This window comes from Sinocyclocheilus anshuiensis, unplaced genomic scaffold, assembly GCF_001515605.1.
Source record: "Sinocyclocheilus anshuiensis isolate Anshui unplaced genomic scaffold, SAMN03320099.WGS_v1.1 scaffold495, whole genome shotgun sequence".
In the NCBI taxonomy this organism is placed as follows: domain Eukaryota; kingdom Metazoa; phylum Chordata; class Actinopteri; order Cypriniformes; family Cyprinidae; genus Sinocyclocheilus; species Sinocyclocheilus anshuiensis.
In genome coordinates this window covers 502,365-515,724 of record NW_015552586.1, presented here as the reverse complement: position 1 = coordinate 515,724, position 13,360 = coordinate 502,365, and the positions used below count along the sequence as shown (strand labels likewise).

Here is a 13,360-nt window from a genome sequence, read left to right as displayed (position 1 = left end):
GAGATGTACCTGTATATATATATATATATATATAATTGTTATTATTATTACAATTATTATATTTTTGTTGCTTTTGTTAAAATAATCACAAGATGGTCACAAGATGAATAATCAGATTTTTTTCCCCAGTAGTCTGTTTTATTGAAACAATTATGAACTTTTTTGCTTTTAGATACAGAAGAACTTTGCCTGTTGAATATTAAAAATACATGAACAAACAAAAATTTGTAATGCATTACTTTTAAAAGTAACTTTCCCCAACACTGGACACGACGCGATAAAAAGTATCTTTTCCTTGTAGTTTTTGTCCTAACCACCCGCGAAAGCGACCCGTAACAATAAGCAACATTATTATCTATTTTAGGAATGGTTTTAATTTTCTGTGAAATCGCGGCAGGAACAACAGTACGTTAAAACTGTGAACTCACTGCGAACCAACACGTGTATTCCATAACAAAGATGTCACTCACTCACTCATTTACTCAAAACTGTTCAGTCCATTCACATTTGAATCGTCTATTTTCCGTGTCCACTTTTCTTTTCTACACACTCGGTCTCGCACCACATCCAAGACAGCATCACTGATTATAACGAGTTCTTGTATTTTATTGCGTCGCGCTGCGCTGCGCCACTCGCGTCCGGTGTAGACACAATGTAAGTTATGTAGCTTTCTGATGCTGTGTTTGAATTTTAATGCCACATTATTTGAAATTAGCGCGGGCCAAACTTTTTTCTCTCACAGGCCGGATGTGGCCCGCGGGCCGCCTATTGAGGAACCCTGTGTTACAGGAAATATATAAATACATATATTTCCTGTAACATAATTATTCAAATATATATATAAATATATATCATTAATATCCAAACACTCTCGGCAGTACTAACCCGAGCTCTCGTCCACGCGCTCCTCCACTGTGTGCTCCTTCTGATGGACCCACTCGCTGTTGCACTTGAAGTAGATCTGCGTGGCTGGTGTGGCTTTGCAGTACAGGTTAACGGGCTTGTTCTTGACGATGTACGCCTCCTCTGGCTCCATCAGGAAGTGCGGGAGCGGCTCGGGCGGATCCGAGGGGAACGTCTCCGGGAGTTCACCCAATCCCAGATAGTCGTCATCTACAGAGGGAGGAGATGAGAAGGAGTGAGCGTTTTTTAGAGATTGTTCATGTACATGTGTTTGCCTGCGAGGCTGTGAGCTACTGTTCGCGACAGCTAAAGAGAAACAGACCCAGACGCTCGTTGTGGAGACTGTGATCACATGCAGCTTGTGCATGTAAGGAAAGACATGTATTCCAACAGGCACGAAACAAATTCATTTTCTGCATTTCACTTCTGCTCTTGCTTGTGTACTAGTCCAGCTCATACTTTAAACTTGTCACTGTGCACTAAAAACATTTAAAAATTAATTGTACCTCATTTGTAAGTTGCTTTGGATAGAAATGTCTGCTGAATGAATAAAAGTGGATGGATGGATGGATGGATGGATAAACAATCGGATAGATAGATAGATAGATAGATAGATAGATAGACTTGTCATTTGAACAGAAAGATAGTCGCATGGACGGACAGACAGACAGATAGATAGTCAATTGGATAGAAAGATAGTTGAACAGATGGATAGAGAGACAAAGTCGGATAGATAAACAATCAGACAGATAGATATTTGGATAGACTGACAGAAAAACAGTAAATTCCTTGTCCCGTCATTTCCGTTCAACTTCAACGTGTTGAAGGCAATTAATTCAATTTCAAACTCCGTATCTTATACTTATAAATCATGTTGTACGTATTTGATCTTGTATGGCTAGAAGCGTTTGCGTTCACGTACTTGCATACAGTATGTTTGGTGCCTGAGACTAAATATGTGAGTTTTCATTTCCCACAAACCTGCAGCTGTCTTCTTCAGCCGAGGGAATCTGGTTTATTTAATTCCACAGATATTTGTCTGCAGACGGGTAACCGTCCCCTGTAATTACGCCTGGCTTTCATCAGAGCCCTGCCTCACCTCGTCTCACCGGTGTCTTCCTCATCAAACACAAACCTATATTTATCTGACGCTGGCGGAGCGATGGGGCTCACGGAGAAAAGCAAACAGGAAGAGGCAATCGACATTCCCTTCGAGGACTATGAAACAGCACTTGAGAAGGATTGGGCTCTATACGTCCCGTGTTTGCCGGTCGCGTTCTAATATCTGCCCTCTGCGCTTCCCTCTCATGGAGAGACCTGGAGCCAGAGACATTTGTCACCTGCAAATACGCTTTCTATTCTTAACAACCGGCCGCCAGACATCAATTATTTACACAGAAGGAGAATGAATCTGGAGCGAGAGACAGAAAGGACAGCAGATTACTGGCCACACCGCGTCTCGCCGCACCTGTACACTCTTAAAAATAAAGCTTCTTTATTGGCATCAATGGTTCTATGAAGAACCTTAAACGTCCATGGAACCTCTCAAATATAGAAAAGGTTCTTTATAGACGAAAAGGGTTCAAAAATGTTCTTCAAAATGGTTCTTTTAAGAACTGTTCACTGAAAGGTTCTTTGGGGAACCAAAAATGGTTCTTCTATGGATTCACTGCAAAAACACCCTTTTGGAACCTTTATTTTTAAGAGTGTAGGGTTGGGTATCGTTGGAATTTTATCGATTTCGATTCTGCTTATCGATTCCAATTCTTATCGATTCCTAGTTTCGATTGCAATAAGATAAAAAAATCCAATATAAAAAAAAAATGAAGTCAAACTTTTAGATGTCAAACATTTATTCTGTCTTTATACAAATCATTATGTTGCAGCTGAATAACATGAGCAAAAATCAGCAGCCTACAGAACATTTACCAAGAGGAACAAAAATACCACAGCAAAAACAACTAGACTAATATAAATTTCAAATATTAAAGTGTTAAAGACAAGTAAACAGTCAGTAATAAAATAGGAACAAACTAATCAATTAGCAATAGCATAAATTAATACAACTGAACCAAATTCCAGGCAAAGAAACTGTAATTAAAAGTTTAAAAACACTGGATAGTTTACTTTTCATAAATAAATATAGATTAATTCAAGTTATGAAAGATGATCAAGATCAGTGAATGATTTTCTTTTGTTCTTTGATTAACATTAATGACAGGCGTTTATAGGCTGCTCTCTCTTTAACACCGAACGCACACAGATCTAAAAATACTGTATACCTGCGTTTTCTTTCTCATCTGTTTACGTCACTTAAGACAAATGATGATATACTGACGTAGTTTTCTGCATACTGGTCGATAGGGAATCTGGTTTATTTAATTCCACAGATATTTGTCTGCAGACGGGTAACCGTCCCCTGTAATTACGCCTGGCTTTCATCAGAGCCCTGCCTCACCTCGTCTCACCGGTGTCTTCCTCATCAAACACAAACCTATATTTATCTGACGCTGGCGGAGCGATGGGGCTCACGGAGAAAAGCAAACAGGAAGAGGCAATCGACATTCCCTTCGAGGACTATGAAACAGCACTTGAGAAGGATTGGGCTCTATACGTCCCGTGTTTGCCGGTCGCGTTCTAATATCTGCCCTCTGCGCTTCCCTCTCATGGAGAGACCTGGAGCCAGAGACATTTGTCACCTGCAAATACGCTTTCTATTCTTAACAACCGGCCGCCAGACATCAATTATTTACACAGAAGGAGAATGAATCTGGAGCGAGAGACAGAAAGGACAGCAGATTACTGGCCACACCGCGTCTCGCCGCACCTGTACACTCTTAAAAATAAAGCTTCTTTATTGGCATCAATGGTTCTATGAAGAACCTTAAACGTCCATGGAACCTCTCAAATATAGAAAAGGTTCTTTATAGACGAAAAGGGTTCAAAAATGTTCTTCAAAATGGTTCTTTTAAGAACTGTTCACTGAAAGGTTCTTTGGGGAACCAAAAATGGTTCTTCTATGGATTCACTGCAAAAACACCCTTTTGGAACCTTTATTTTTAAGAGTGTAGGGTTGGGTATCGTTGGAATTTTATCGATTTCGATTCTGCTTATCGATTCCAATTCTTATCGATTCCTAGTTTCGATTGCAATAAGATAAAAAAATCCAATATAAAAAAAAAATGAAGTCAAACTTTTAGATGTCAAACATTTATTCTGTCTTTATACAAATCATTATGTTGCAGCTGAATAACATGAGCAAAAATCAGCAGCCTACAGAACATTTACCAAGAGGAACAAAAATACCACAGCAAAAACAACTAGACTAATATAAATTTCAAATATTAAAGTGTTAAAGACAAGTAAACAGTCAGTAATAAAATAGGAACAAACTAATCAATTAGCAATAGCATAAATTAATACAACTGAACCAAATTCCAGGCAAAGAAACTGTAATTAAAAGTTTAAAAACACTGGATAGTTTACTTTTCATAAATAAATATAGATTAATTCAAGTTATGAAAGATGATCAAGATCAGTGAATGATTTTCTTTTGTTCTTTGATTAACATTAATGACAGGCGTTTATAGGCTGCTCTCTCTTTAACACCGAACGCACACAGATCTAAAAATACTGTATACCTGCGTTTTCTTTCTCATCTGTTTACGTCACTTAAGACAAATGATGATATACTGACGTAGTTTTCTGCATACTGGTCGATAAATATGAAAGAAGTCAGTTCCGGCCCGGAACAACCTTTTCTGCAATGAAATGCACGCAAACAAGGCGCAAGTTATTTCCGTTCCTGCGCTTAAATCGTTTAAAATCACATTAAAACGCGAACGCAGGAATCGTTAAGCAGAATCGAAATCGAATACCCGGTTCTTGGAAATTTGGAAGTGGGTCTAAAATGGAACCAGTTTTCACCACCCTGCAGACCTTGTCAGGGAGCAGCATTGACATCACATCAATATCAGCCACAATGTAACGGGCCCGTGTCTGAGTGTTTGGGGATAACGAGGAGATGGAGGTGAACGGGTGAGACTGCATTAGCACATAGAGCCCCAGGGGATTCTGGGTAGAGCGTGGCTGCTTTCCATCACGTGTCGGTCTTAAATCACACCTGCCCCGTCACCGGCCCCTAATCACCTGCTAATTGAAGGGGAGCCGTAACCTCTGCTTGACCCTCCGCATTGGTCACCTAACACATCTGAGCATGCATGACCTACTGAACGAAACGACGGAAAGTTGAGGCCATTTTCAAAAACTGTAACTACATTTAAACATTTAACAAAGAAACTGTAAAGTGTGCAAGCGACTATATGGTTGCAAGTGTGTTCTGGGTGATTTCTAGGTATTTTCTTCCTGTCTGGATTGAAAAGAGTCCTACACCCTCAAGTATCTGTGATCTTCTGATTCTTAAATGGGCATATGTGGGATTTTTCCACCTATTTTATCGTCCAGCAGATGAAAACTATAAATCACATTCACGTTTACTCAAAGCAGTAATTCTAACATTCGCCTCAGTGAGACCCACTAATTATTTATTGAACATTGGTGTATTTTGTGATATTGCTGCTGCTCTTGCCACTTTATAAAAGCAATAAGCCACAAGAGGCCGTGTATTACCGTGATTTTACCAGTGATTTACCTCTTCACTTTGAGCCTGGGCTTAAGAATGCTTTTTAACCGTGGTAAAATCACTGTAACAGATGGCCTCTTGGGGCTTATTGCTTTCGGTCTATGAATGCTTATTGGCTCTCTTTAACGAAATGAAAACACATGGTGCTGTACTTTAAAAAACTGGCACGGGGCATTAACATTCGGTCTCTATTATAGGGCAGAGAGACACAGCGCACCACAGCAACACAGGAAAAGCATTCAGAGAGCTTCCCATCGGACAGTATCTGAGCAAACCAGGGCAGGTTTATCAGTTCGACAATTAGCTGTGGACCAGAACCATGACCCGGTGTGACTGCCAGCCCTGCCGAGCATGATCGCTATCTCAGTCACACACACATGCATCCAAACACACACACTTGAACATTTCTTGAACGCTGCCCTTGTGCCAAGCCACTGACAGTCATGTAAACCTCGCAGACACCGAGACGTCCCCGACTCCTGCCAGCGCTCCAGACCTTGACCCAAAAACGGGCCTCCTAGAATGGAGGAAACTCGCGGAGCCGCGCTATCTGTGTCTCGCGGCAGGCCTGAGAGATCAGACGATGGCATGAAAGGCTTCGGCGTGCCGTCTCCGCATGCAATCTCCAATTCATCAACCTCCACAGCAGCAGAAATAATAAATAAAAGAGGCTCTCTGGTCAAAAAGCACACGAGAAATGGAAAAACATGACAAAAAATGCCTTTGCGCCAACAAGCCCCCACTGATTTGCAGATCTCTAGTGGACAAAAGAGAGAGAAAACAGTTCACACTCACTCCTGCATCAAACCCACGACATAATGCAGCACATGCTGCGCCAATCAACCCTGTCTGTCTGTAAGGCAAAAACACTGGTTCTTTTTCATGCACTGGTCAATTTTGAGATTTCAGCCTATTTTGCTTCCGTAACATGTGCTTTTAATTAACTGGGGAAAGCATGGTAATGTCTATTTTACCCTATTCATCTGTTTTGTCGTCTTAAAAGAATAGTTCACCCAAAATGAATATTTGTTGAAAGTGTTTGTTTGTTCATGGGAACAGATTTGTAGAAATGTAGCACTGCATCAGTGTCTCAGCAATGGATGCTCTGCAGTGAATGGGTGCCGTCAGAATGAGAGTCCAAACAGCTGATAAAAACATCACAATAATCCACAAGTAATCCACAGCACTCCAGTCCATCAGTTAACATCTGGAGAAGACAAAAGCTGAAACAAATCCAGCATTATGATGTTTTAACTAAAATACAAGTCCATAATCCATAATAACGCTTCCTCCAGTGAAAAGTGTTGTGGTGTGAATCAGGAGAGAAATCTGCACAGATCATGCTCCGTTTAAACAGCTCTAAACAAATATGTGGCTGGATTTTGATGTGAGAGACGATGGATTTGTTTCAGTTTTTTGTGGATTATTGTGATGTTTTTATCAGCTGTTTGGACTCTCATTCTGACGGCACCCATTCACTGCAGAGCATCCATTGCTGAGACACTGATGCAATGCTACATTTCTACAAACCTGATGAACAAACAAACTCATCCTAATCTTGGATGGCCTGAGAGTGAGCATTTTCAATTTTCATTTTTGAGTGAACTATTCCAGGTTTTCTGGACAGTAGACTGTGGTTTTGTCCCAGCGGTCCGAGGGGCTGTGTTGGGCTCCGCCCCGTCTGCATGCCGTCACGCTTCACGCCAGGCTGCCACGCTTTGATGCTGGTGCTCGGGGATGTAATTTGAGTCACAGTTATCACAATCACATCTAGAAAACTCAACCACACCTTCCCCTCGGAGAAACAGGCCTTCCATCGAATTAAAACAAGAGAAAGAACAGGAATAAAAGTCCCTGACCTTGAATCATCTAAAGCTGTTGAGTTGCTCTCACAGGCCGAGTGTCTTTTAATTGCATGTTTTTTAGCTTTAGCAGTCACACCGCACAGCCACCGCGTGACCTTCGTCACCTCTGGAAACTAGAACAACACGCTTACGGCAATTAGCGTTTCATCTCCTCTGGTGCAATGCTTCATGAAACCACTCGCAGCAGAAGTCTGTTCGCTTTTACCCATGAATCTGCAATCCTTTCGAGTGATTTTAATCAGAAATCTCCCAAATTGCTTCCATATGAAGTGAGATTAAAAATTAATTTCATACATTTCCACGGAGCCTATAAGAATACGCAAAAGGGATCATATTATGCCATAGTACTATAATAACCGAAAAGGCTTTTCTGAATATCAATCCACATGTGAATTTGGATTATGATGCTTATTTTATTGTTTGCATAAATCAAATTAAAACAAATCTGGAGGGGAAACAATTGGGTTTTGGCTTCACTGAGCAACTAGACACCATGTTGTTGTTTTTTACTTTTCCACATAAATGCATCAAATCAACTAGAAACCAGGCAAGTTTAAGTTTTTCTACGGGAATATGATGCATATTTTGTGCCTTTTTTTGTATTTATTTATTTTTTTTTTTTTTTTTTTGGTTTAGCTAGTCATCAAATCAAATAGTAACTAGGCAAATAATAATGTTTTTTTCTGCAGGAATATGACGCATATTTTGTGCCCTTTTTTGTATTTATTTATTTATTTTGGTCTAGCTACAGTCATCAAATCAAATAGTAACTAGGCAAATACATTTTTTCTGCAGGAATGAGATGCATATTTTGTGAACTTTTTTTTATAGTCATCAAATCAACTAGTAACTAGGCAAATAAAAAAACAATTCTGCAGTAATATGATGCATATTTTGTGCATACATTTTGTGTCCAGTTAAGACCATCAAATCAACTAGTAACCAGGCAAGTTTCAGGTTTTCTTTTCTTTTCTTTTTTTTCCTGCAGTAATATGATGCATATTTTGTGCATAAATGAAACCGGAACACTCCTTTGAAAAGTAATAACCGTGGCATCATCGTGCCTCTCGATTTGTAAAAGTACCAGAAGATGCCCTACATTTGTAAATATTGAGAGCGCGATGCCATGAGAAACTGTAAAGCGTAAGCACATCTAATCCACACTGACATAATGCCGTATGACGTGCTCAGGAAACTGCAGCCGGAATGAAAGCTTGACTGTATGAACACAGAAAGAGATCGACGGAGGCAGCGAGCAGGAGAGAAGGTCAGCGAGTGAATATTCCAGCAAAAACTCTTCAATTGGATTTCTCCTGCTGGAATGCTTCATGAAAATGAAACCGCGGTCTCGTAAGCTCTGATATGAAAGCAGAGCAGCACAGTGACCCGACAGATCACAGTATAGAGCCGCATACGGCCCTCAGCTGCGCGAGGCTGGAATAGCAAAGACTTCCCAGATGCACTGCACTGATGTGATTGGAGCAGTGAGATTTTAGTACTATCATTATAATTTTTAATTCAAGGTAAAGTTTTAGTACTTTGTGTTTTTGGTCATTTTATTAGTTTTTTTTTATGTCTATAATAAAGTTTTTATTCATTTTTACTTCAGTTTTAATTGTTATTTTAGTACAGCTACTAATTGAAAATGTGCCCTGGAAACTAGATGAAATACAATAAGTTTAAGTTTTCTTATATTTTCAGTAATTTTGTTGTGTTTGTAATTTTATAACTTCATTTTTTTTTATATGTCTATATAGTTTTTAATTTTTTATTTCAGTTTAAGTTTTAGTTATTTTTGTACTTCAACTTAATCTAAACAATTTTGCCTTGGCAACTAGCTGACGGTTTTCTTATATATTTGGTAATTATTAGTAAGTTTCTAATTGTATTACTTTTGAGGTTTTTAATATGCCTATATATTTATTATTATTTATTTTTTTTTTTTTTTCAGGTTTAGTTTCATTATTTTAGTATTTCAGCTTAAACTAAATTAAATTTTGCCTTGACAACGAGCTAAAATAAAATAAGTTTAAGTTGTCTTATATTTTTGGTAATTACTTTGTTGGTAATTTTATTACTTTTTTGAGGTTCTTAATATGATAATATAATTTTTTTTATACATTTTTAGTTATTTTAGTATTTAAACTTAAACTAAATAACTTGTTGGTATTTTTAATGAGTAATGTTATTACTTTTTCAGAATTGTAATATGCCTACATTTTTTTGTTATTATTTCAGTTTTACTTATTTTAGTACTTCAATGTAAAATTTTTCTTTGTAAAAAATTTTTTTTTTCCTTCCTTTCTTTCTTTCTTTCTTTCTTTCTTTCTTTCTAGGGGTTTTTATATGTCTATATAACTTATATATGTGACCCTGGACCACAAAACCAAATTAAATTGGATTTATACATGAATAAATAAGCTTTCCATTGATGTATGGTTTGTTAGGATCGGACAATATTTGGCCGAGATACAACTATTTGAAAATCTGGAATCTGAGGGAGCAAAAAAAATCTAAATATTGAGAAAATCATCTTTAAAGTTGTCCAAATGAAGTTCTTAGCAATGCATATTACTAATCAAAAATTAAGTTTTGATATATTTACAGTAGGAAATTTACAAAATATCTTTACTTAATATCCTAATGATTTTTGGCATAAAAGAAAAATTTATAATTTTGACCCATACAATGTATTGTTGGCTATTTCTAAAAATATGACTACTTTTTTGCTCCAGGGTCACATATCAGCTTCAATTTAACTTATTTTAGTACTTCAACTTAAACTTAACTAAATTTTGACCTGGCAACTAGCTGAGATAAAATACATATCTTTTATATTCTATTTTATTTCAGTTAAATGTTTATAGTATTTTAAGTAACAGACATGTTTTTTTATGGTTTTAGCTTTATTTAACAATAGTACCCCTGGTTTGGAGTTGCTGAAACTCAAGAGGTCTCAAGAGGTCAAAGTCTCATCTCAACAGCAAGAGACACCAAAGATCTGTGTGAGGAACTCAATAACTCAAAGGAGAGGCTTCTTAAAATAAAGAGGTCGAGTCCTTTGTAGCTTCACCACACGAGAGGAAGGACTCTTTGAAAAGAAGCGCTGGACGCAGACAGGGAAGATAACCAGCTAAAACAAGTGCGATAACATTCATGTACGAAAACAAACACCGAATCCTCTTCACCTCCCTTTCATATGGCGGATCAGAGATGAAACGGGGGAGTCCAAGCTCTCTTTATAGCCCAAACATCTTCAAAGCCAAACAGAAAAAGCCAAAAACAACACAGGCCCCGTCATGTGCAGCGAGCAGGCCATGTGTATCCAAACAATCCGCTCTGACAAGAGCTTGCTGGGAATAAATGATATAGGAAGTGTCCTCGGAGCCTCTCGGTTCGGGTTCAGTGGGAAAGCATCTCCATCACCCACAGCCTGATTGTTTTTTCAATTAACAGAGCTTCCCCAGAGCAGCGCGTGCCATGTTTAATGCAGATCGGCGCTGGACGTGTGTGAAATCCGCTGTCTCTGGGTAATGCGTGCTTTGACATGATTCTCCTGCGTCTGAAGTGTTTCTGAAAGCGCATGCAGCACCTGCGAGTCTAAACACTGAAGGAAAGTATTGCAATAAAACTTTTTTGCGTTCAACAACTCGGTGAAAATAAATGTTTAAGGTTTTGTTGCATGTTTGTAATAGTATTACTTTTTGGGGCTTTTAATATGTCTATATTGTTTTATTAACTTGATCTAATTTTAGTTTTAGGTTGTTTTTTTTTAAGTTTTTAGTGATTTTGTTGTGTGTTTGTAATGTTATTATTTTCTGGTGTTTTTAATATGTCTATACAATTTTTTTATTTCAGTTTTAGTTTTAGTTATTTTGTTACTTTAAGTACGTTTACATTTCTTATATCTTTAGTAATTGTGTTGTGTGTTTGCAATTTTATTACTTTTTGGGTTTTTAATATGTATATAGTTTTTATTATTAATATTTTTAAATTTTAGTACTTAAGACTAAACAAAATTTTGCCTTGGCAACTAGCTGAATAAATTTTTTGTTGTTTTTAAATGTATTAGTTTTGGGGTATTTTTAATGTTTTTTATGTTTTGTTAATATTTAATGTTAACTTTTATTTTAGTTTTTGTTTTATTTAAGTACTTCAAATTAAACTAAACAAAATTTAGCCTTGGCAACAAGAAATAAGCTTAAAATAAGCTTATTTTTAGAAGTTTTGTTGTGTCTTTATTACTTTTTGGGGGGTTTTGCTTTGGCAACTAGCTAACAAAAAGTTAATTTAAGTTTTCATATATATATATATATATATAGGCCTGGGCGATAAAACGGTATCGATATTTATCAACGGTACACCTTCGATAACGATATTAAAAAATGTCGATATATATATCGATTATGTGTTTGTAGTTTTTATTTTATTTTAAATTTCAGTTTTAGTTATTTTAGTATTTCAAATCAAACAAAAAAAAACTAACCGAAAAAAAAAAGTTTGTGTATTGTTTTTTTCTGTTGTTGTTTTTAATAATGTCTAGTACATATATATTTTGCTTTTAGTTATTTTAGTACTTCAGCATAAACTAAATGATATTTTGCCTTGGTTTATTTTAGCATTTGTTTTGACATAATTTTCCTGTCTGAGGTGTTTCTGAAACGCATCCAGCTAATCTAAAAGCCGGAGGAAAACATTGCAGCAAAACTGCAAGCAATAATTTAATGCAACTTGAATGCATTCAAAACGGCATCGCCAGCACGCTGTCAAATCAAAAGAAAACATGAGGAGTTTGACGAAGCTGCCGGATGGAATAACATGATTTGAGGAAATGAATCCTTCAAGAGCGAGAGACGCCTGATGTTTCTCCTGAAGCTCTGACAGGACTGAGGGAAACAGAGTCAGTGTTTTGCCACGTTTGCATCGGCCGCCGCACTCCAAAAGAAATGATATTTGAACAGAATCGTGAGTCTGCAGCCTCAACTCAACGTGATCAGATCAAAACACTGCGAATAACACAAACACAATAAGCAGACAGCATCTTTCTACTGCACCGGCACAAATACAGCACAACAGTCTGATTCACACACTAATGACTCTCAAACGCACTAGCCGGATCCAATGACTCTCTGTGGAAACTGAATTCATTCCAGAACAACACAAAATGAACCAACATCCAGAGCGAATTATCAGATGGCAATGTGGTAGAAAGATGTGTTACACAACAACATATAGTTAAAGCTGAAGTGCCACTACTGCCACCAAATACAACAGCAAAACTGTTTCCTGAATATATAGTTAGTCTCACTCCAAACTGCACTGGTCAGGATCTCACAAATTACCCATCACCTTTAATGCATACACATAATAATAATTATTATTATTATTATTAACATTATTAACATTAACACAAATAAAAGTAATAAACTACCAATGACTCTAAACTCTAAGAACTCTAAATATTAAATATTAAAAATAGCACAAGCTCTAAATATTAAAAATTGCACACTACTTTTAAAAGATAGGCAAATATAAAATTAAAATTACTACTAATATTTTTTCTATTAAATATCATTTACCAATAAAATATATTTTTACATTAACAAAATTAAATGTATCAAACAACCAATGACTGACTTATAGCAACACTACTAAAATTATCATCTTTAAAATGTATTAAAATTTTACATTACCAAAACATTTTCATTATTATATGCCGTTTAACTATTTAGAACATTATAATAAATAAAAATAAAATAAATATTAAAATAAAAATAAAATTAATAAAAATACAGGGATTAAAGTATTAAATATAAAATTTTGAATACAGAAATATGACTTAAATAACTGATTATACGCTAAAAATGAAACTAAATCCGCCAGCAGGTGGCGGCAAGTCACTGATTTTATCACTGAATCATTCATTCAATTGATTCGTTCGAACGGCTGA

At 36.7% G+C, this 13,360-nt stretch overlaps 1 protein-coding gene across 1 annotated transcript in view; it reads right to left on the bottom strand.

Moving 5' to 3' along the window:
* unc5cb (unc-5 netrin receptor Cb) overlaps positions 1 to 13,360 on the bottom strand; it is a 227,373-nt gene that overhangs the window by 116,337 nt on the left and 97,676 nt on the right. Inside the window, exon 2 of the mRNA XM_016456327.1 lies at positions 886 to 1,113. Within this exon, the coding sequence (XP_016311813.1) occupies positions 886 to 1,113 (228 nt within the window). The remainder of the gene's footprint in view (positions 1 to 885; positions 1,114 to 13,360) is intronic.